Source organism: Lissotriton helveticus, chromosome 7, assembly GCF_964261635.1.
Source record: "Lissotriton helveticus chromosome 7, aLisHel1.1, whole genome shotgun sequence".
In the NCBI taxonomy this organism is placed as follows: Eukaryota; Metazoa; Chordata; class Amphibia; order Caudata; family Salamandridae; genus Lissotriton; species Lissotriton helveticus.
The window spans coordinates 718482349-718503366 of NC_136068.1; the positions used below are offsets into that span (position 1 = coordinate 718482349).

Consider the following 21018-nt stretch of genomic DNA (forward strand, 5'->3'; position numbering starts at 1 on the left):
GGACAGCACTGACAGCTATCACCCATCAACAACACCCGCCCACCCGAAGTACAGGACATACGGAGCAAACATGGGACACCCGAATACACTTTAGGGAAGAATCAGGAGAATACGCACACAGCTCTTGTGAAGAAGGAAAAGGGAAAATAGAACGGGCATAGAAAATAACAAAGGAAAAATAACCCCCCCCCCCCACCCTACACCCCTGCCGCTGGCTACGACCTAACCCCACTAGCAGCGTGCCTGTCGCCCCCTAAACTACACCCCAAGGAAGGGAAAAAAGATGGAGGAGGAGAATGTAACAAATCAATACGAGCTCCCTGACTCCCATCCCACGGCAAAGAGCAAACACCCCATGCCGGAACGTTAGGCAAGTTATAGCAAATCAAGAAACATTTCGTAGGGGAGTAACAATCAGAAAAAGGAACATCCCGCCTGATTCCCGGCACCACAGAAGCATCGAGCCCATCCCGCAGACAGCAGACAAAGAAAGCAAATACTCAGAACCACGTCTCCCTCTCGCCCCCATAGATATTACCCAACAAAGACAAAAGAAACATTGCTTCAATGTCCAATCCAGTGCAGCTCAAACCCTCACCCTCCATCATGAAGACCCCTTCAAATACTAATGAGTTGTCGCGAGTTTCACACGGTTCAATCCTGGGAATAGTAAACAATTAACATACAGTAATGCAAGTCATACAGTGCCACATGACGCTAGACGTGATACCAGTAGAAGCGTGTCCCACATTGTCACCGGCCAAACAAACACCAGAAGGCACCAAAGCACCCTTAGCCCTGGCCCGCACGATCAATTGAAGATACAAAGTTCAGCTGGCCATCCGCCATTTTGGGCATTTCGGGAGACCAGGGCGACCAGGATAATCCGTTGGGCTGCCTACGACAGTCGGTCGGGAACAAGAATGTGAAGTCAAAGTCAGTGTGAAAAAGCACCCTGCACGACTGTAAGTCCCCAGTGCGTGATAACTGGCTCAATAGTACCAAGTCCGGGAGAAGAGGGAGAGGCATCCCATCAATCCACAGTTGAAATGGCGGAAGCAGCATCCGGAGCCGAGTCCCCACCCAGGGTGCAGAGCCAAAACCCCGGGGTCCCTCCTTACCGGCAGCAGACGGCCCAGAGGGTATTGTGTGATCCCGGTACTTCAGTATCGCCATGTCCGCTGGAGCAAACAGTATATTCCGCCCGGGTGCAAGATGTGGCCCAGTGCCCCGCACACGGGAACAATCCCGCACAGCGTGTCTCGCAGCGGAAGTCATGGCGTCCAGCCTTCTCCCCAGGTCACGGGCGATGCAATCAAGGGCGACATGCAGGGCACCAAGCGCTGCCATAACATCCCCGATCCCTGGCGGCACCACGCAGCCATGAGCCGCAGCACTCCTCCTCACAGGTAGCTCCCCGATCGGCTGAGATGCAGCAAGCAGGACGTTGCGCTCTAGGGCGTTCAGCCGGTCTCCATCCCGTCGCCCACATAAGCACGGTCGAGCCGTGCCCAAAGGAGCGGCAGACTCCATGGCGCAATATACGTTAGCGTGGAAGCAGACTCAGCAGACGCCAGGACGGCTATCACACACCAGAGTTCTCAATACCCAGGCCCAGCGTACCTGACGCCCAAGACGTCGCCCAAAACAACACCGGGAGGAAGAAGAAGAGTGTCCGAGCGGCACACGGGCAGGAAAAGATGAAATATGAACACCTGGGTCAATGGTGTAACGCAAGTACTCGGTCCACTCGGTGAGCCGGATAGCTGCGGCGAAGGTGTTTTCAAGTAAGTCGACTCATTCCGGCAGGCCGACTCCGCCCCGCAGCAGATGGCCACCGTGGCTGCGTCAGGGGCCGGCCATCATGCTCACCCGAAGCCTCGGGTCCATGTCTGTTCGGGGCCGGAGACCGAGCGAGGGCATTTCTCCGGGTCTACAGCTGGTAGAAAGCACGGGAGCACACCACCGGGGGCAGCGTCAGTTCCCCGTAGCAAAATTGTGGCACGGGTTCAGGATAAATTACAGGATGAGCGTGAAGGATAAGACGGTCGGCGGAGCTGAGACCCTAGGCGGCCATCACGGTCGCCGGCTTGGCTCCTCCCCCAAACTTCACTCTTTTAACGGGTTAAATCCGGGGAACTCTAGACGGGAGCATGGGAAATAGGAACTTTGTACCGTTCACGTTACCCTCTTTCTTTTTCTTTTCACAAATTGCTCACAATTCGTCAACACTTCACGGAGGTGCCTATTCTAAGAAATCATGTAATCTTGTAAATTCAAACTTGTTTGTATGGTGAATTTCTTAATTGTAAAATTAGACTTAAATGATAACATCTCATATTTCAGTGTCAGGAGCGTGGAACCTGAAATCAAGAAGATTTTATTAAGCACAAGTTAACCCCCGATGAAGGGTTCATCGGAACCCGAAATGCATTGCGTTTTTCTCATTTGTTTTTGTTAATATTTGGTTATATCATTTCATTCTGTTTCACTCTCTAACATGTTTTGAATGTTTAATGAGTAAGATTTGAATTGTAGCATTTTGTTCAGAATACATGAACACTAAAACATTGAGTGATTATTTGCTGTTTATTTTCACCTAAAACCAAAGGATACACTTTCTTTGAGTATTGCACAAATCAGATTAGTTCTATAGAAACCCTAGGGACGCAGGTTGAGTACCCTGCAGACCTGAATGTCTCCAGGTCTCGGCAGAGCAGTTTCACTAACAGGGTTGTGGGCACAACCCCTAGCAGGGAACTCCCTCACATTCAAGAAATGGTTCATAGATTTACTAGCATTTTGATTAATTCAGGAGTGCGGTTTTCATATTTTCAGAGCAGGGCTGAGGGACTCATTCGGCCCCCGTGCTTTTTGTTTATACTGAGAACACCTCCTTCTTCCCTAAGAATCTCAGGATAACCCGGCACTTGCACAAATACACAGCCTGCTGATTACCAATGAGAGGTAGCTGGACCCTGAACCTTGTACAGCATGTTATAGTATGGAAGAGAGCATGTGATCACACATCCTGTTCGGCTGCGTATTGTCCACCACCCCCACCCCCATCTCCAGGAGGTTCAGAGAGTGCACATTCAGCAGTGTTTGTGCCTTGGCCCTGGCTGTGACAAGTTGGCGACTATCCTTTATGTCCAGGTCAGTTGGCTAGGGATGCACTTAAAATCATGGGTAAAGACGAGGCTGTCTGCACTCAAGCAACAAACACCATAACTCAATATACCACTCCGCACCAGCCTGTCCAGAAGATAACGAGGCAAACAAGTGCACTGGATGCACAAGTTACTACTTGTGTAACGATATATCTGTAAGAGACATTAGTTAGTATTGGATTCCTTACCTTAGAATATCCCCAGGCGTCAGACTGGATCCGGAAATTTTTGCGTAGCAGTACCCTTGCGCGTCGGTAGGCGTCGTCTGCGGCTCCGCGTCCGTCGTCGGCGCCGTGATGACGTCGTCGGAGTACTTAGACGCCGCCTCCACGTGCTGACGTCAGTTCTTAGACACAGCTTTTCCGCGCCAGAAACGCAGAGCCATGTTAAAAACCAACACTGGTGCCATTGAAACTAGGGCCCTGAAAGGGGGTAACCCTAACCCTAGATATCGGTTCGCAGAACGGGGAGGATGGGTGGGTCGGTAAGGAATCTAATACTAACTAATGTCTCTTACAGATATATCGTTACACTAGTAGTAACTTGTGCATCTGAAAGAGACACGTTAGTATTAGATTCTGTACCTTAGAATAGATACCCCAGCAATACCAACCCCGGTGGTGGGTCTGCGAACCAATAATCACACCAGAAAGTCCTGGAGGACGGAACGGCCAAAGAAGTCATCCCTCCGGACTTGGCTGTCTAGTGTCTTGCAAACGTGTGCAGCGATGCCCACGTAGCTGCCTGACAGATGTCTTGTAAGGGCACACCCCTGCCCAGGGCAGTGGTAGACGCCGTTGCTCGGGTAGAATGAGCCCGAAATTCCAACAGGGGGCTCCTTCCTAGCCAAGTAGTAGCATGCCTGGATACACAGGATGATCCACCCGGAGATGGTCCTCTTGTGCACCGCTTTCCCCTTCTTAGCGCCCACGTAACCAACAAAGAGTTGGTCATCCACCCGGGTCGCGCTACTAAGACGGCTTGGGGTTTGGAGATGTGACGGTAACAATTACACTTATAATGCTCTACGACTTATTATGGTTGGTCATTTAAACATTCTTCTGCGCTGAGTATTCGTATTTGGAATCCGGCAGCATATTCTACACTTGTGACTTAGAATATTATGGGCCACAACTTACTATGGTTGTTAATTTGAATTATTACTTTGCACCGTCCTTCCATACTGGGATTCCGGTAGCACAGTGCATATGCGTATTGGTCAACCTTCACTTTTATAACGAGGTTAGCCATTACTTGTGGTGATCCTTTCACCCCATACTCCTCGACCCGCACGTCCAGCCCTTTTCTACAACATATGATTTGCCTTGAAAAAGTCCTTGTGGAGGACGAAACACGTGTTGGTGATCTCTGATGATCTCTACTTGTTGCTGGAAATACCTATTTGTTTGAAAGAATAAAGATTGAAAAGAAAGATAACAAATAAGTGGACTATACTTTTTTGGAATCCCTGTCTTGAATAAGACACATGTTGATATCTTTAAACAGCTCTAGAACCAATAGAGTTTGGCTCAGAAAAATTCCTTTGAGATTGGCAGGGCCTTTTATTTATGCCCTAATTGTCATGATTATTTGTTCACAGGAGTGCTGATATGATTTCTCAAAATTTTGTCTAAAAATCCACCCGGAACTGGCGTGTGCGATCCAAGTAGAATGAGAGCGCATGTTTTGGGTCCAGACGGTGGAGCCGCTCTTCCTCTTTAGAGGGATGCGGTGGCGGGAAGAAGGTTGGCAAGGTGATAGACTGCCCGATGTGGAAGGCCGTGACAACCTTGGGCAGGAAAGAAGGTTTGGTAGGCAGCACCACTTTGTCCGGATGGACAGAAAGGAAAGGTGGAGTACAAGAAAGGGCCTGGAGCTCACTCACTCTCCTGGCAGAGGTGATGGCAACCAGGAAAGCAGTCTTCAAAGTCAGAAGGCGAAGAGGACAGTTGTGAAGTGGCTCAAAGGGAGCGCACATCAGAAACGTAAGAACCAGGTTCAAGACCCACTGAGGCATCACAAACGGAACAGGAGGAAACGTGTGTGTGATGCCCATAAGAAATCTATTTACAATAGGGGACTTGAATAAAGAAGGTTGATCAGGCAGCCTGAGAAAGGCTGAAAGGGCAGAAAGGTAGCCTTTGATAGTGTTATCAACCTAACAAACCTATGGGTCTCTCATCTGACAATCTAATCAGGAAGACTTGCTATTGCACATCAGCAGCACAATGGGATGCTGATGGAAAGTCAGAAAGTGGAATACTGACTTAAGGTGTCATACAGAAGATGGTTAACCCTGTGCTAGCATAGTGCAACTATGTTATTGGATTCCCATCAACATCGTGTGTGATCAATATTATCATGTGGTCATCCGTCCTGGGTCTGTGTCTCTAGATCACCGAGACAGCTTTGGTACCCATCATGGACTCATAGTTTACATGTGCCAACAAATGGACAACCATGTGAATCTGATCTGACGGGTTCGTGCAGTGCAAAAAAACAAAAGTGTGTGAACGGTTAAAATAGGATAGAGAATCTCAAAAATACTTTATTCTGCCAAGAGCTCTTCCTAATTTAAAACAAAGAACAGCGCAAAACGTAACTGCAGTTTAACAAATATCTGCATGGGGCCAACATGTTTCAGCCTTGACGGAAAAGGGGACCCTAGGCTTTCTTCAGGGCCTCTGTTCTAATAACAATGCGACTGCAAAAAATAGTGTTTAGTGATAACATTGATGGAGAACCCCAGCTGGTGCAGGAGGTCTGCCGTAGTCTGGAGGTGGCTGACGACTGTCTGGGGCGAGCCCGCCTTCAACAACCAGTCGTCGAGGTAGGGGAAGACTGAAACGCCTAACCTGCGCAGATGAGCTGCGACCACCGCCATCACCTTTGTGAACACCCGTGGGGCGCTGGTAAGGCCGAAGGGGAGCATGGTAAACTGAAAGTGCTCGTGGCCAACCATGAACCGCAGGTAGCGCCGGTGGGCAGGCAGGACGGGGATATGAAAATAAGCGCACTGCAAGTCCAACGCTACCATCCAGTCTCCTGGGTCCAGGGCAGCCAGGACCTGAGCCAGTGTCAGCATCTTGAACTTCTCCTTCCGGAGGAAGCCGTTGACGTTCCTTAGGTCCAAGATAGGGCGTAGGCCCCCTTTGCCCTTCTTGGGTACCAGAAAGTAGTGGGAGTAGCAACCACACCCTACTTCTGGCCCAGGAACGCGCTCAATGGCCCCCTTGGCCAAGAGGGCCGTAACTTCCTCCTGCAGAAGTCGCAAATGATCCCCCGATACACGGTGGTTCTGCGGTGGCATGGCTGGAGGAGTCGCCTCGAAGGGGAGGGAGTAGCCCCTTCGGACGATCTGCAGCACCCACCTGTCCAATGTGACAGTGCGCCAGTGGAGGTGGTGATGGCGAACCCTGCCCCCCATTGGCGTCACATGGGCCTGAAAGCACGGACTAGGAGGGTTTTGAGGCGGATGCTGCGGGGGAAGGTGTGGACTGCCCTCGCCGTTGCCCCCGACCGCCCGGACGGCGGTTCCCACAGCCGCCACCACGTTGGGTATGGCCCTGCGGAGCGTGGCTGGCGGCGCGTGTGGGCGCACCCCTTCCGTGGCCACGAAAGGAGTGAAAAGCAGCCGATTGCTGGCGCGGGCCGAGAGGCCCAAGGACTTGGCCGTAGCCCTGGAGTCCTTAAAGCGCTTAAGCGCATGGTCTGCTTGTCGCCAAAGAGGCGACGGCCATCGAACGGCATGTCCATGAGTGTGTTCTGGACATCTGCCGAAAAGTTGGCGGACCTCAGCCAGGCGTGGCATCTGACCGGCACCGTCGTTGCCATCGCTCTACCTAGCGAGTCGGTGGTATCCAGCCCACACCTGATGGAATATTTGGCTGCATCCCGGCCTTTCACAAGGGCTTGTCCGAGTTTGGCCTGTACCTCCAACGGACACTCTAGCAGCACTTCCGCGACCTTATCCCACACAGAGTGGGTGTAACGTCCCAAGAGGCAGGCGGTGTTGGAAGACCGCAGGCCCAGACTAAGGGAGGAGAAGATCTTCTTCCCATACTGGTCATACCTCTTGGATTCCCTGTCCGGCGGGGCCGACGGGAACGCGGTCTGGGAATTGGAGGCCTGGATGACCAGGCTCTCGGGGGTAGGGTGGGTGGACAGGAAACATGGGTCGCCCGGGGCTGGGCGGTGGCGTCTGGCCACGTTCCTATCTACGGGCGAACCCGTAGTGGGCTTGGACCAAGTGCCCAGAAGAACGTCAGTCAAGGCCTCATTAAAGGGCAGCAGAGGCTCGGCCGAGCTTGACTGCGGTTTAAGGACCTCAGTGAGGAGATTAGTCCTCACGGCCGCGACGGGGAGCTCAAGGCCCAAGGCCTTGGCAGCCCTCATCAGCACCACACTGTAGGTTGCCCCCTCCACCGTAGCCACGGTAGGAGGGGAGACCAAACCAGTGTCTGGAGAGGTGTCCAGGCCACTGGCCTCCCCAAGTTCTCCTGTCCAGTCCTCATGAGACTGACACTCTCTGGTCAGAGGGTCCTCAGACCCCTCCCAGTCCTCTTCAGCACCCATCTCCTGAAACTCAGGGTCCTCAACTAATGGGGCCTGTTCATAGAAGTTAAACTCTCCAAACGACGTCTGGAGCGGCGCCCATCGGGGCCGTCCTGACGCCGGAACAGGAACGAAGGTAAGACCGGGGACGGCGCCGGAGGCGACACCTGAGGGTCCGACGCCGGGGAGGTCGTAAGGTCCACCGGCGACGAACCAGATCCCAAAGGAGGTCCAGCGGCGTCCCGCGGCGCCGGGCCCGAAGCGCCGGAACAACTGAACCCCTCGGCGCCGGGCCCGAAGGCGCCGGCGGCGTCGGGATAGCGGGAACCTGCGGCCCCGGGCTCGAAGGCGGCGTCGGGGCCGTAGCACCCGACGGCGTCGGGACCGAACCCCCTACCCGCTAGGGTTCCCAGACGGGTCCGCTGGGCCCGAAGGCGCCGCGGAGCCCGTCGGAGGAGAGAGATTCCTCATGGCCATGAGGAAGCGCTCATTCTCCTCCTGCGTCGCGTCAAGCCGAGGGACCGTAGGGTATGGGGCTGGACGCGGCGCCTGGGACTCCGTTGGAGCCGCGTGGGTGGTGTCACCCGAACCCCCGGCCGCATCGTGCGAGCGTCGGGGGGAGTCCGCAGAGCGATGACGCCGCTTGGACTTCTTGTGCCTCTTACCTGACGACGACTTCGACCCGGAGGAGAGCTGCCTACTCTCGGAGCTGTGGTGGCTCCGAGCCCGCGACCTGTCCCTCGACCTCCCATGGGACCGAGACCTCTCGCGGCGCGGGACCGACTGCCGGAGTTCGAGTCGCCTGCGGGACCGCTCCCGCCTGGCTTTCGAAGAGAGGGCCCGGCAGTCGGAGCAGGCCTTGTCGTCGTGATCGACGCCGAGACAAGTTAAACACCGTCGGTGAGGATCCGTGACCGACATCAGACGGTCGCAATCCTCACAGTGCTTAAAGCCGGGCACCCCTACGGCACCGTCTGAGTCGAAGACTCGAGAAATGATCAAAAGTGATCAAAAAGGTTAGTCAAAAAATGACTAGGGTTACTGCTTTTTCCAGATCTGCGCTTGCTGGCGCGGAAAAAAGAAGAACTGACGTCAGCACGCGGAGGCGGCGTCTAAGTACTCCGACGACGTCATCACGGCGCCGACGACGGACGCGGAGCCGCAGACTACGCCTACCGACGCGCAAGGGTACTGATACGCAAAAATTTCCGGATCCAGTCTGACGCCTGGGGATATTCTAAGGTAAGGAATCTAATACTAACGTGTCTCTTTCAGATGCTCAGACCAGCTCAGGGGAAGATGCAGAGCTGTCCAGGTTTGACTTTCAGGCAGCCATACAAGGCTCCCGCACTGCCCTTGAACAAAGAATGTAAGCTGTTTCAGTAGACATAAATCTTCTCCGAGTCGACTTGCAAAAGGTCTCTAACGAAGTAAAATCTGCAGAGAGCAACACTGCTGAACTGCAGGCAGATGTAGGGGGTCTTAACCTCCAAATGGCACAGATGGCCACCACCGCTGCAGAAGTAGGCAGGCAGGCTGAGGATGCGGAGGGATGCTCATGCAGAAGCAATATCAGGGTCCTGAGAGTTCCTGAACAAGCGGAAGAATAGTCTACAGATCAATTCCTGGAACATTGGGTATGAAAGCCACAGGGCTTGTCTGAACTTATTGTGGTTGAGAGGGCCCACAGGGCACCGGTGCCTGGCCCGCGCCCAGGGGCTCTCTTTGTGCTCTCATAGAAAAAATCCTTAAATACCACGATAGAGATTGCATCCTACGTGCTGCTAGGGAGCACCCGGTCCCCCCATTTGCGCAGCGCCAAAGTTGCAATCTACCCAGACTAGATGGAGCAAGTGCAAGATCTGATAAAAACCTTCTTCAAAGTCAAATAAAAACTGAAGGCGCTTAACATCAGAAACATGTTATTATACCCTGCAAAACTTAAAGTCCTCTATCAGGGGAAAGCCCATTTCTTTGAGAGCTCAAATGAGGTATGCGACTGGCTCGAGTTCCGAGGAGACAACCTGGACTCACTGTCAGGCTGCATGAGGACACGCTCTAAAACAACTAAGCATCAGCTTCGTTTGAGGTTGACGAGCGCTAATAATCAGCTATGACGGCACACTGATTGGGGCTCAGTTCTTCCATTGCAGTCAGAGGACCGTGGAACTGGTGCTTCGAGCACAGCAACGGACTTTGTGCCCAATACTCTGGTCACCCCAGAGGTGGATGAGCATGAGGAGGGTGAATGAATATCGATGCTTAGCGTCTGCAAAGCTAAGAAATTGTGAACGAAGATATGGGTCTTGGATTTGTGTTGGAGGTTGGCCCGATAAATGTCTGCACTGAGTTTCGGAGGGGTGTACATGTGGCAGATGATGTTTGAGGTGCCTCGGACGGCGCTGGTGATCACACCATGAGACACGGTCACTTACACCTTAAATATAGGGGACCATGACCAGCACGGTTCCTAGATGCACAATTTGGTTATTAAGTATGGCTGGGTGGCTGTTCACCCGTTAGTTCTAGCCAGTCCCAGTTGGACAGGCGGGAATGATGTGCGAGTTCTGGCACATGCCGTGGGTGGGCAGAGATGGTGGAATGGTTGCACCTTATCTGTGTCTGGGGGGGGGTTCTGGATTGCTTGGTTGATTTAGATGTTTTTCTGCCGCTGGACAGGATTGCTTGGGTGGAATGCACTAGTGCGCCAACACCGGGATGAAGATTTACTGTCAATTCGTCACCTAGAACATAGAAGGTCTAGGGACTTATATTAAATGCCATAGAGTACTCAGATTTTTCAAACGCCATAACATCAGTATAGCATGCCTGCAAGAAACGCACCTTGATGACTTGGGGGGGGCCTCTCGATTAGCTAAAAAATGTCGGGATGAGATGTGCTATGCCTCTTCTACGTACGCCCGGGGAGTGTTGATTTGGGTGGCACCAGGGATCCCTTTCTTCCTCACATATGGAGGCAGACGCAGTTGGCCAGTACATTCGGATACAGTGTTCACTGGATGGTTAGGACAATGTTGATGAGCGTTGGTTCTTCTACACTCTACAGGACCTGTGGTGGACGACCAAGTACAAGGAGAGCGCACATTTTGGATCCAGACGGTGGATCCTCTCTTCCTCTTTTAAAGGATGCGGAGGCGGAAAGAAAGTGGCAAAGTGATTGTTTGGCCAATATGAAAAGAAGTGACCACCTTTGGGAGAAAGGATGGTAGAGTTCTGAGGATGACCTTGTCCGGAAGAACAGCCAGAAAAGGAGGCTTGGAAGACAGAGCTTGTAGCTCACTCCCCCTGCGCGCAGAGTTGATGGCCAACAGGAAAGCAGTTTTCAGAGTGAGGAGTCTGAGAGGACAGTTATGTAGCGGCTCAAAGGGAGCGCACATCAGATAAGAAAGAACCAAGTTCAAGTCCCACTGAGGCATTATGAAGGGAACAGGAGGAAAATGAAGAGTAATGGCATTAAGAAATCTATTTACAAGAGGGGACTTGAAAAGAGAAGGCTGATCAGGAAGCCAGAGGAAGGCAGAAATGGCCAAGAGGTAGCCCTTAACAGTGGCCAGAGCAGAGCTCTACTCGGCCAAAGACCGGAGGAACAAAAGAACTTCAGAAAGAAGGTCAGAAAGGGGTTCCACAGCATTTGCTGTGCACCACGCCACAAATTTGTTTCATCTGCAGGCGTATACCGTCTTAGTGGAGGGACGCCTGGCTGCCAAGATTACATCACAAAGTTCGGGGGGCAACTCAAATGACGTCAACTGCGGCTGTTCAATCTCCACGCAAGGAGGTGGAGGCTGGACAAATTCGGGTGGTGACCGTCCCCTGCTGCTGTGACAGAAGATCCTCTCAAAGAGCCAGACTCTTTGTGTCCAATCTGGAGCACCAAGAATGACTTGGGCCCGGTTGCGCTTGATCTTAAACACTCTGGGCAGAAGTGGTATAGGCGGAAATGGGTATGGAAGACCACACTCGCGACGAAAAGCGCCGCCTAGCGAGTGCCGCCTTGGAAATTCCAACACTCCGAACTGCTGACATTACGCGTTCTCTTAAGTGGCGATTAGATCTAATTAATCCTCTCCCCACTGCAGAAGGAGACCTTGCACCACCTACGAGTGAGGATTCCATTCGTGATCCATCAGGCACCTGCGGCTGAGTTTGTCCATCCTGGCGGTTCAGTGAACCTGCCAGGTGTTGAACCACCAGGGATATGCCCTGATGTTCCAGCCATGTCCAGAGGTGCAGGGCCTCCTGACATAGGGTCCATGACCCCACCCCGCACTGTTTGTTACAGAACCACATGGCGGTGGTGTTGTCCGTGAACACCTGCACTACTCTTCCCCGGACAGAGGGAAGGAATGCCTTTAGTGAAAGACGGATTGCCCGAAGCACCAGAAGATGGATGATGAGCTCGGACTCCGCCGGAGGCCAGGGGCCTCTGATCTCTGCCTCTCCCATGTGGCCGCCCCAACCAAGAAGGGATGCGTCTGTCACCACTGTGTGATCTGGTCGGGGAAGGGAGAGGGGTCTGCCGTTGAGCCAATCCTGGTTCGTGAGCCACCACTGCAATTGTCGTGCAGTGCTCTCCGAGACCTGGACGCAATCCGACAGATTCCCCTGATGCTGCGCCCACTGGTACTTCAGGTCCCACTGCAGAGCCTGCACATGACACCTGGCACTATCGACCAGCAGGATGCAGGAGGCCATGAGGCCCAGCAGGATCAGGGTCATCTTGACCGAAACCACGATAGAGGCTGAAAGATCTGAAACATAGCCAAATATCTTGTACTTGCTGTTCAAGAGGATAAATCCGAAACTGCATCGTGTCCAGAACCGCTCCTATGAAAAGGAGCTTCGGAGAGGGAATCAAGTGCGACTTCGGCACATTGATGGAGAACCCCAGCAAATGCAGGAGGTCGCCTATAACAACCATAAGGGAAGACTGGAACCCCTGATCTGCGCAGATGAGCTGCCACCATGCCATCACTTCCATGAACACTGGAGGGGCGCTGGTAAGGCAAAAGGGGATCGCAGTAAATTGAAAGTGCTCGTGGCCTAACGTGAACCGCAGGTAACGCTGGTGGGCTGGCAGGACGGAGATGTGAAAATAAGCGCTCTGCAAGTCCAACGCTACCAACCAGTCTTCAGGGTCGAGGGCAGACGAGACCTGAGCGAGAGTCAACATTTTGAACAACTTCTTCCAGAGGAAACAGTTAACGTTCCTGAGATCCAAGATAGGAACCAGGCCTTTGTCCTTCTTGGGTACCAAACAGTAGTGGGAATAGCAACCACAACCTACTTTTCGGGCAGGAACACGCTTGATGACCCCCTTGGCCAAGAGGGCCAAAACTTCCTGTTGGAGAAGGGCCAGGTGATCCTTCGACATGTGATGGTACTGAGGTGGCATGGAGGGAGGGGTAGACTCGAAGGGGAGGGAGAAGCCCCTTCGGACTATCTGCAGAACCCACCTATCCGACGTGATGCTGCGCCAGTGGGGGAGGTGTTGGCAGATACTGCAGCCTACTGGCGTTTGGTGGCCCTGACATGGCATTCGTCCTGCCAAGAGCGTCAGCGGTATCCAGCCCACAGCGGATGGTAAACTTCGCTGCGTCTCTCCCCTTGGCGACTGCCTGGGAGAGCACGGCCAGGGCCTCCTCCGGGAACTGAGGCAGCACTTGCGCCACCGTATGCCACACAGAGTGGGAATAACTGCCCAACAGACATGCAGTCTTTACCGACCGCAGTACCAAACTGAAGGAAGAAAACATCCTCCTAAGTTGGTCCAGCTTCTTGGATTTCCTATCAGGTGGAGTTGTAGGGAAGGCGCCTTTGTACGTAGAGGCTTGGACCACCAAGCTGTCGGGGGTCGGGGTTGGGAGAGGAAAGTAAGGTCGCCTGGGGCCGGGCGATGGGCAACCATCCTATCCACAGGAGCCCAAAAGGATGTCCGTTAGAAGGTTCATAGAACGGCAGCAGGGGCTTTGAGGAGCTCGCTGCCGGCTGAAGTACCTCTGTCAGGAGGTTAGTCCTGACTGCCACTGTAGGAAGCTTGAGGTGGAGAGCATCGGCCGCCCTACGCAACACCACTGCATATGACTCTCCCTCCTCCGTAGCCACAGTAGGAGGAAACAACATGTCTAGATCTGGGGAGGTATCCAGACCATTGGCATCCCCCAGTTCCTCTCTCCAGTCCAACTCATACCCCAGCTGGTCTGGCTGGGGCCCGAAGGCCCGCGCGTCGTCGGGCTGCCTAAAGATGGCATGCATTGCTTCATAAAATTAATAAAGCTGGGCAGGGGTCGCTCCCGGTGCTGGGAAGGCCGTAGTCGACCCTGAAGACTCGGCACGTGGAGCCGCGGGAGGGGCACAACCCGCGCCCTGCGTACCGTCAGCCGATAGACGAGGGGAAGTCTAAGAGCGACAATGCTTCTTGTGCTTCGACTTACCTGACCCCAAGTGTGAAGACTTAGACGACGTGTGGTGGTGATGGCTCCACGATCAGTCCCACGACCTCCCTCACCACCGGGACCTTGAGCGACGCTCAGCACGACTTGGGGTCTGGGTCGTGCTCCAGGCAGTAGAGGAACACGCGGTGTGGATCAGTTACGGACATCAGTCGGGTACAGGAACAACAGGCCTTGGAACCGGGCTTTACTCGTGCACCAGGAGTCGATGAAGACTCATAAACGAAGTTGATAAAAGTCGCAAAACTTTAGTCAAAATGTGACTGGGGTAGCGCTCTCTCTGGTTCTGCACTTGCTGGCACGGAAAAAGAAATAACTGGCGTGAGGGCGGAGTCTAGGTAACCTCCCCGACCTAATCACGGCGACCACGACGCAGACGGGGAGTCGACCGACGCCACCAACTGAAGCGCAGACGGGGAGTCGACCGACGCCACCAACTGAAGCGCAGGGGTACTGCTAACTAAAAAAATTCTGGATTCAGTCTAACGCCTGGGGGTAATTCTAAGGTAAGGAATCTATACCTAACTGTTTCTTTCAGATCAGTAGTTCAGGCTGTAGTCGAGTTAAAAATCCCTATGGTAAATTGCATAGGAAACGCACATTTTTTGCCCCCTCCCCCCCTTTTCTCGGCCCTTGCTTGGCGGATCACTCTTTCAATGCAGGACTAGCCATAACGAGTCACTTTTTTGGGAAAATTTCCTGAACATTCGTTAAACAGTGGCAAAGTTATAAGCAAATCAAAAAATAATTTTCCTATGGAAACTAGGTCCTAATTATAACTACCTACTGGCAGTATTTAATGTTTTATATTTTAGTTATAAAGAAAAAAAATATATATATTTAGTTTGCATAACATATATGCATTTCATAGTACATAATAAATACATGTTTTTTACAAAACATATAGGCGGAGGAGCGTGTGTATATGGCTTTATACTTTTTAAGAAAATAGATTTATGTCACAGTATGAAAATATGATTATAGGGAAGACACCTGTAAGACTATCACAATATATTTAGATTAAAAAACAAAAATCAAGCTTTGTATACTTAGATACAAGATACACAAGTATATCAGACCATGTAAATATTGCCTAGGCCTTCCTTCTCCTACAAAAAGAAGATTTAACAAAATGTACTGCCTTTTTGAAATTAACATAAAAATAAATATTTTCGGTCAGGAAACTGAAAATAAACATTCCAATTCTTGAACGACACCATGAGCATAAACAAGCCAATGTTTGTAAAGGATTTTCACTGAAAAGGTAAAAAAAAAAAAACAGGACATGGGAAACTGGTGGAGTGAGTTTCCTTAAAGCAGTGCCAGTACTCAACAACTTCCGAGTGCAGCCTATTAACCTCCTTTGCTTGCTTTTCTCTCGCTCTTCCTTTGAAAAAGGTCTGCAAAAAGAGTCTCTCAATACTTTTTCTACTTTAGTTACATTTTTAAATTAAAATTGCCATGTATTATAAAAAATAAAAAAAAACTGGGCAAGATAAAGTGCTATAAACTGTCAAAAGTTGTATACAGGTTTACCGGACACCCTCTGACCTACTGGAGGGCAACTTGCATAGAGCGATCAGAGCGCTGCGCTCTAGTATTGCCTTCTGGACCACCCTGCCGTTGTCAGTAATGGGTAGAGTCGCTATTTCCAAAATGGTGGTTCTTCCGTGACTGATTTATTATTTTATGAACTTACCGGTGTTGATCCCGCACTGTACTTTTAGACTCTTAAACACCTTGTTGGTGGACCTCATTTGGGGATCTGGCAGATGTAGGATCAGCCTCCAAAAGCTTCAACTGAGCACGGATAAGGGTGGTCTCGGAGTGCCGGACCTCAGGGCATACTATTACGCTTGCCAATTGCAATGGCTGTCCTACTGAACGGCCGGACGAAATGTCCAAGAAATAGGATACACAGACCGAGATATTGCAGGAGGCGGCCTACAAGCACTCCTACTGCCGCGTTGCAAACTCCCACTGCAACTGCCTACCCTGCTGTGCATAGCGCTGCAATGCTGGAGGGCGGCCCTCCACTACACGCAAACACACCCGGCTTATGCCGTCAATATCCCCCTACTGGGTATTCCACTAGCGGCGGGGACTAACTTCGTTAGGGAGACTGGAACACCTGACCATATGTACATTTTACATGCAGCTGTAACACATTATGTCAAGACACACTGGGCCCCGCAACGACAGGAGCCGCTCACAAATGACCTGGTTAAAATGCTATACTACATGGGAAGGGGCAGGCACTTGATAAAATGGTTATACGTTGGGATTCGGGCTCATGCGAGGATAGCCCGTACCATGCTGCGAACCGCATGGTCGGAAGATATAGGGAGGATTCTCAGCGATAAGGAATGGGAGAAAATTATAACACATCCCAGGAAAATTACAAGAAATGCGAAATTTAAGTTTATTCAAAACATGATATTGCATAGGGCCTATCTAACTCCTCATAGATTAGACAAAATGTTCCCACAAACGCAGCACCAATGCCCTAGATGCTATGAGGGGGGAGCCGATCTAGCTCACATGGTGTGGTCCTGCCCACACTTAGGGAGATTCTGGGACTCGGTCAGATGACACGTAACTGCCGCCACACAAAGGGACGAAACCAACACCATAGAAGAATGCCTATTGGGTCTCCACAGGTCCCCTTCAAAACACAAGGTGCAATGTAGGTTCATAAACTTGTTATTACTCCTTGCGATAAGGGCCATCACTATGCGGTGGAAGTCCAAGAAACCGCCTCCCACACATACATGGCATAGTGAAATGGTCAGATGGGTAGCTCTGAAAGTGCGGCACTTAGGTGGGAGGAGGTCAGGGGACTACGGAAAACTCCAATAGCATTGGAGTGGGCTGTAATGTTAGAAGCTTTTAAATTGCAGGAGGTGGATGTCGTGGAACCACGAGATAGCTCGCAATGAAAACTGTGGGTTCCCAGTGCTGGTCCCCTGTGCACACCATGTACATCCCCTGTGCACACCATGTACAATGACAGGAGTATGATGTGTTGTTGAAGTTATAGATAGTATTGTATTGAATTTCAGGAATGTCCTTGCTATGACAATGGTAATGCATGCCAGAAGCTGTGGATTAAGTTTTCCTGTGAAGAGTTTGTACTGTGATATAGGACTGGAGGGTGGGGGAGGGATAACGAGTTGGGGACAACGGGTGAGGAAGGTTACCGACAATTGTTACTCTACACAATGAGCACATGGTTCCTTTCCTTTTTCTAAAGCACTCTTTGGCTTAAAGATACAGCATTGATACAATATGTGATATACCATGGCTTCATGTAACATGCTCTTGATATGATGTATGCTGTCAAGCAAAAAAGTTAATAAAATTTGTTTCCCAAAAAAACTGTCAAAAGTTGTTTTGCAATTTAAAAATTGACTTTTGTAAGAAAAGATTCTATTTTATTTTATATAAAGAGCTCCAGAGCCTACACAAGGGTGGGACAATTCAGTGCTTATGATTAATAAAGGAGATCATCTGAAGGATACATCAATAACCTTGCTGCAGTGGTTATAGATGCCACACCAGCAAATATAGAAAACAAGTCAAATGTGCACTGTGCTGGAAAAAAACACAACATTTGGAGGTGTGCGATGGAGGGCAGGTAAAAGGTTCTGACACTTTCCAAATTGCAGTGAAAAACAATTTCATAGTCAGCCCCCAATATTTAAGCCAAAATTAACTCAATTTGACAGAAAATCTAGAGGAAAAAACTGATAAGCTAGCTATGCTCATTTTATCTGCTAGATTTTGCCTGACTACAATATGAGAAACAAGCCAAATACTGTGTCAAAAGTAAATGATTTTTCTTTATTTGATATGAACATTATAAAGACTAGAGGCCCTAGAACAGTTTAACTCTATTAAGTTACTTTCATGCAAGCAAAAAATGTCCCAAGCATTAGTCATGCATGCTCTCTCAGAAAATGTACATTTCCAAATAAAACCAATAAAAAACAATTTCAAGAAGCATAACATAAAGCTATACATCAGCCTACTTACATTTTCAGCTTCTGATCTAGTCTTGAATATCAAAACCACAGTTAATGGAGAATCCTCTTCTTTCAGATCTTCAATGCTTCCAAATTTCTGAAATTCAAAGTCATGCACTGTGAAAAATGTTCTGAAATGTTTTCAGCTCAGAAGTTTGTACCTGCCACTGCTATTAAGGATGTGGACACAAAAGGGACTCTAAGAGAAATCCCTTCCGTAAACTTAATTGCATGCAGAATTGTTGCCATCTAGGAAGGCAACCATTTTTTACAGCCACAAAGGCCACACTAAACACACACATCTTAGAATTTTAAGAAGGCTAAGAAAATCATGCACACACCTGTTTGGAAGGCTAACAAAATATGTATTTTAATTCAAGAGGTTTGACGCAGCAAAGATGTACTACATGTGCATAAACTTAAAACTAAATATTTTAAATATTGAAGGCCATCTGAGGAAAGCTTAATTGCAGTTTTTCCTCGACCGGAATATATATTTTTCCTTTCGGCAAGCACTGAAAGACAGTAAGTAATATGAGAAAGTGTGTGTTGAAGAATGCAACAGGGATCCCCTCTTAACCAAAGGCATTACATTCGAATCCCCCAGTGCCTTCACATTGATAAATCCACTCTGATAAACTTAGAACTTCTTTTTCCTCTTCCAACCTTACCCCCTAGACGTACATTTACTGAATGTCAAATCACATTTCCTTTTCTACTACCTCCACACGGCCTATCAAGCAATCAATCAATCAATCAAAACATTTATAGAGCGCTAGGGGGAGGGGGGTGGGGGGGGTTGGGCGTGCTGCTACTGCCAGGTCTTGAGGTGCCTCCTGAAGCTGAGATGGTCCTGGGTCAGTGGTAGGTGAGTGGGGAGGGAGTTCCAGGTCTTCGCTGCCAGGTAGGAGAATGATCTTCCTCCGGAAGGGGTTCTGCGAATTCGGGGGACGATGGCGAGGGCGAGGCTGGTGGAGCGAAGCTGGCGGGTGGGGGTGTAGAATGAGAGTCGGCTGTTGAGGTAGTCGGGCCCATGTTGTGGAGCGCTTTGTGTGCGTGGGTGAGCAGTCTGAATGTGATCCTTTTGTTGACGGGGAGCCAGTGGAGGTTTCTCAGGTGGGTGTTTATGTGGCTGTGGCGAGGGATGTCGAGGATGAGTGGTGCGGCGGCGTTTTGTATGCCCTTGAGCCTAGTCTGAAGTTTGGCGGTGTTTCCTGAGTATAGGGCATTCCCGTAGTCCAGTCGGCTGGTGACGAGGGCCTGGGTGACTGTTCTTCTAGTTTCTGTGGGGATCCATCGGAAGATCTTTCGAAGCATTCGCAGGGTGTTGAAGCATGAGGATGAGACGGCGTTGACTTGTTTGGTCATCGTGAGGGAGGAGTCCAGGATGAAACCCAGGTTGCGTGCATGGTCCGTGGGTGTCGGTGCGGTTCCCAGCGCCGAGGGCCACCATGAGTTGTCCCAGGCAGATGGGGATTGTCCGAGGATGAGGACTTCCGTCTTGTCTGAGTTGAGCTTGAGACGGCTGTGCTTCATCCAGTCTGCTACGTCTTTCATTCCTTCCTGGAAGTTGGTTTTGGCGGTGGCTGGGTCCTTGGTGAGGGATAGTATCAGCTGGGTGTCGTCGGCGTAGGAGGGGATGTTGATGTTGTGTTTTCGTGCAATGGTGGCGAGGGGGCTCATGTAGATATTGAAGAGTGTTGGACTGAGTGAGGATCCTTGAGGAACGCTGCAGATGATCTCGGTGGCCTCGGATCGGAAGGGGGGGGAGGCGGACTCTCTGGGTTCTTCCGGAGAGGAACGAGGTGATCCATTCCAGGGCCTTTCCTTGGATTCCAGTGTTGCTGAGGCGGTGTATTAGGGTGCGGTGGCATACGGTGTCAAAGGCTGCTGAGAGGTCCAGGAGGATAAGGGCGGCTGTTTCCCCGTTGTCTATCAGGGTTCTGATGTCGTCTGAGGCTGCGATGAGGGCGGTCTCGGTGCTGTGGTTGGCTCAGAATCCGGACTGGGAAGGGTCGAGCGAGTTGTTGTCCTCGAAGAAAGCAGTCAGCTGTTTGTTGACGGTCTTCTCGATGACTTTCGCCAGGAAGGGGAGAAGAGAGATGGGTCGGAAGTTCTTGAGGTCCTTGGTGTCTGCTGTGGGTTTCTTCAGGAGGGCGTTGATATCTGCGTGTTTCCAGCTTTCAGGGAAGGTCGCTGACGTGAAGGAGCTGTTTATGACGTTCTGCAGGTGGGGTGCGATGGTGGTGCCGGCTTTGTTGAAGATGTGGTGGGGGCATGGGTCGGAGCGGGAGCCGGAGTGGATGGTGCTCATGACGTGGATGGTGTCTTCACTGCTGATGGGGGTCCAGGAGTTGATTGTGATGTTGGGGACCGTTGGTTTGGTGTCCTGAAGTGGAGTTTGGGGTCCAAAGCTGTCATGTATGTCTGCAATTTTGCGGTGGAAGAACGTGGCGAGGGAGTTGCAGAGGTCTTGCGAAGGGGTGATGTCGTTGTTGCTGGCGTTGGGGTTGGAGAGCTCTTTGACGATGCTGAAGAGTTCCTTGCAGTTATGGGTGTTGTTGTCCAGTTGCTCTTTGTACGATGTTCTCTTGGTGGTCCGGATCTGCTGATGGTATTCGCGGGTGGCGGCTTTGAGGGCTGTCATGTTTTCTGTCGTCCGTTCTTGGCGCCAGGACTGTGGTGGTGGTCTTGCTGTGGGGGTTTTTCAGTGGAGCGAGGTCGTTGGCGCAGTTGGTGATCCACTGCGCGAAGTTGAGGGCTACGTCGTTGGAGTCGGGTATGTTGGTGTCGGCA

General features: G+C 50.9%; 1 protein-coding gene across 4 annotated transcripts in view; it reads right to left on the minus strand.

The window, feature by feature from the left end:
- Window positions 1-21018, minus strand: part of RBM27 (RNA binding motif protein 27) — an 870586-nt gene that overhangs the window by 52337 nt on the left and 797231 nt on the right. For all 4 annotated transcript variants that reach the window (XM_078653046.1, XM_078653045.1, XM_078653044.1 and 1 more), the window contains one exon: window positions 18233-18319. In XM_078653046.1, coding sequence (XP_078509172.1) covers window positions 18233-18319 — 87 coding nt within the window. The remainder of the gene's footprint in view (window positions 1-18232; window positions 18320-21018) is intronic.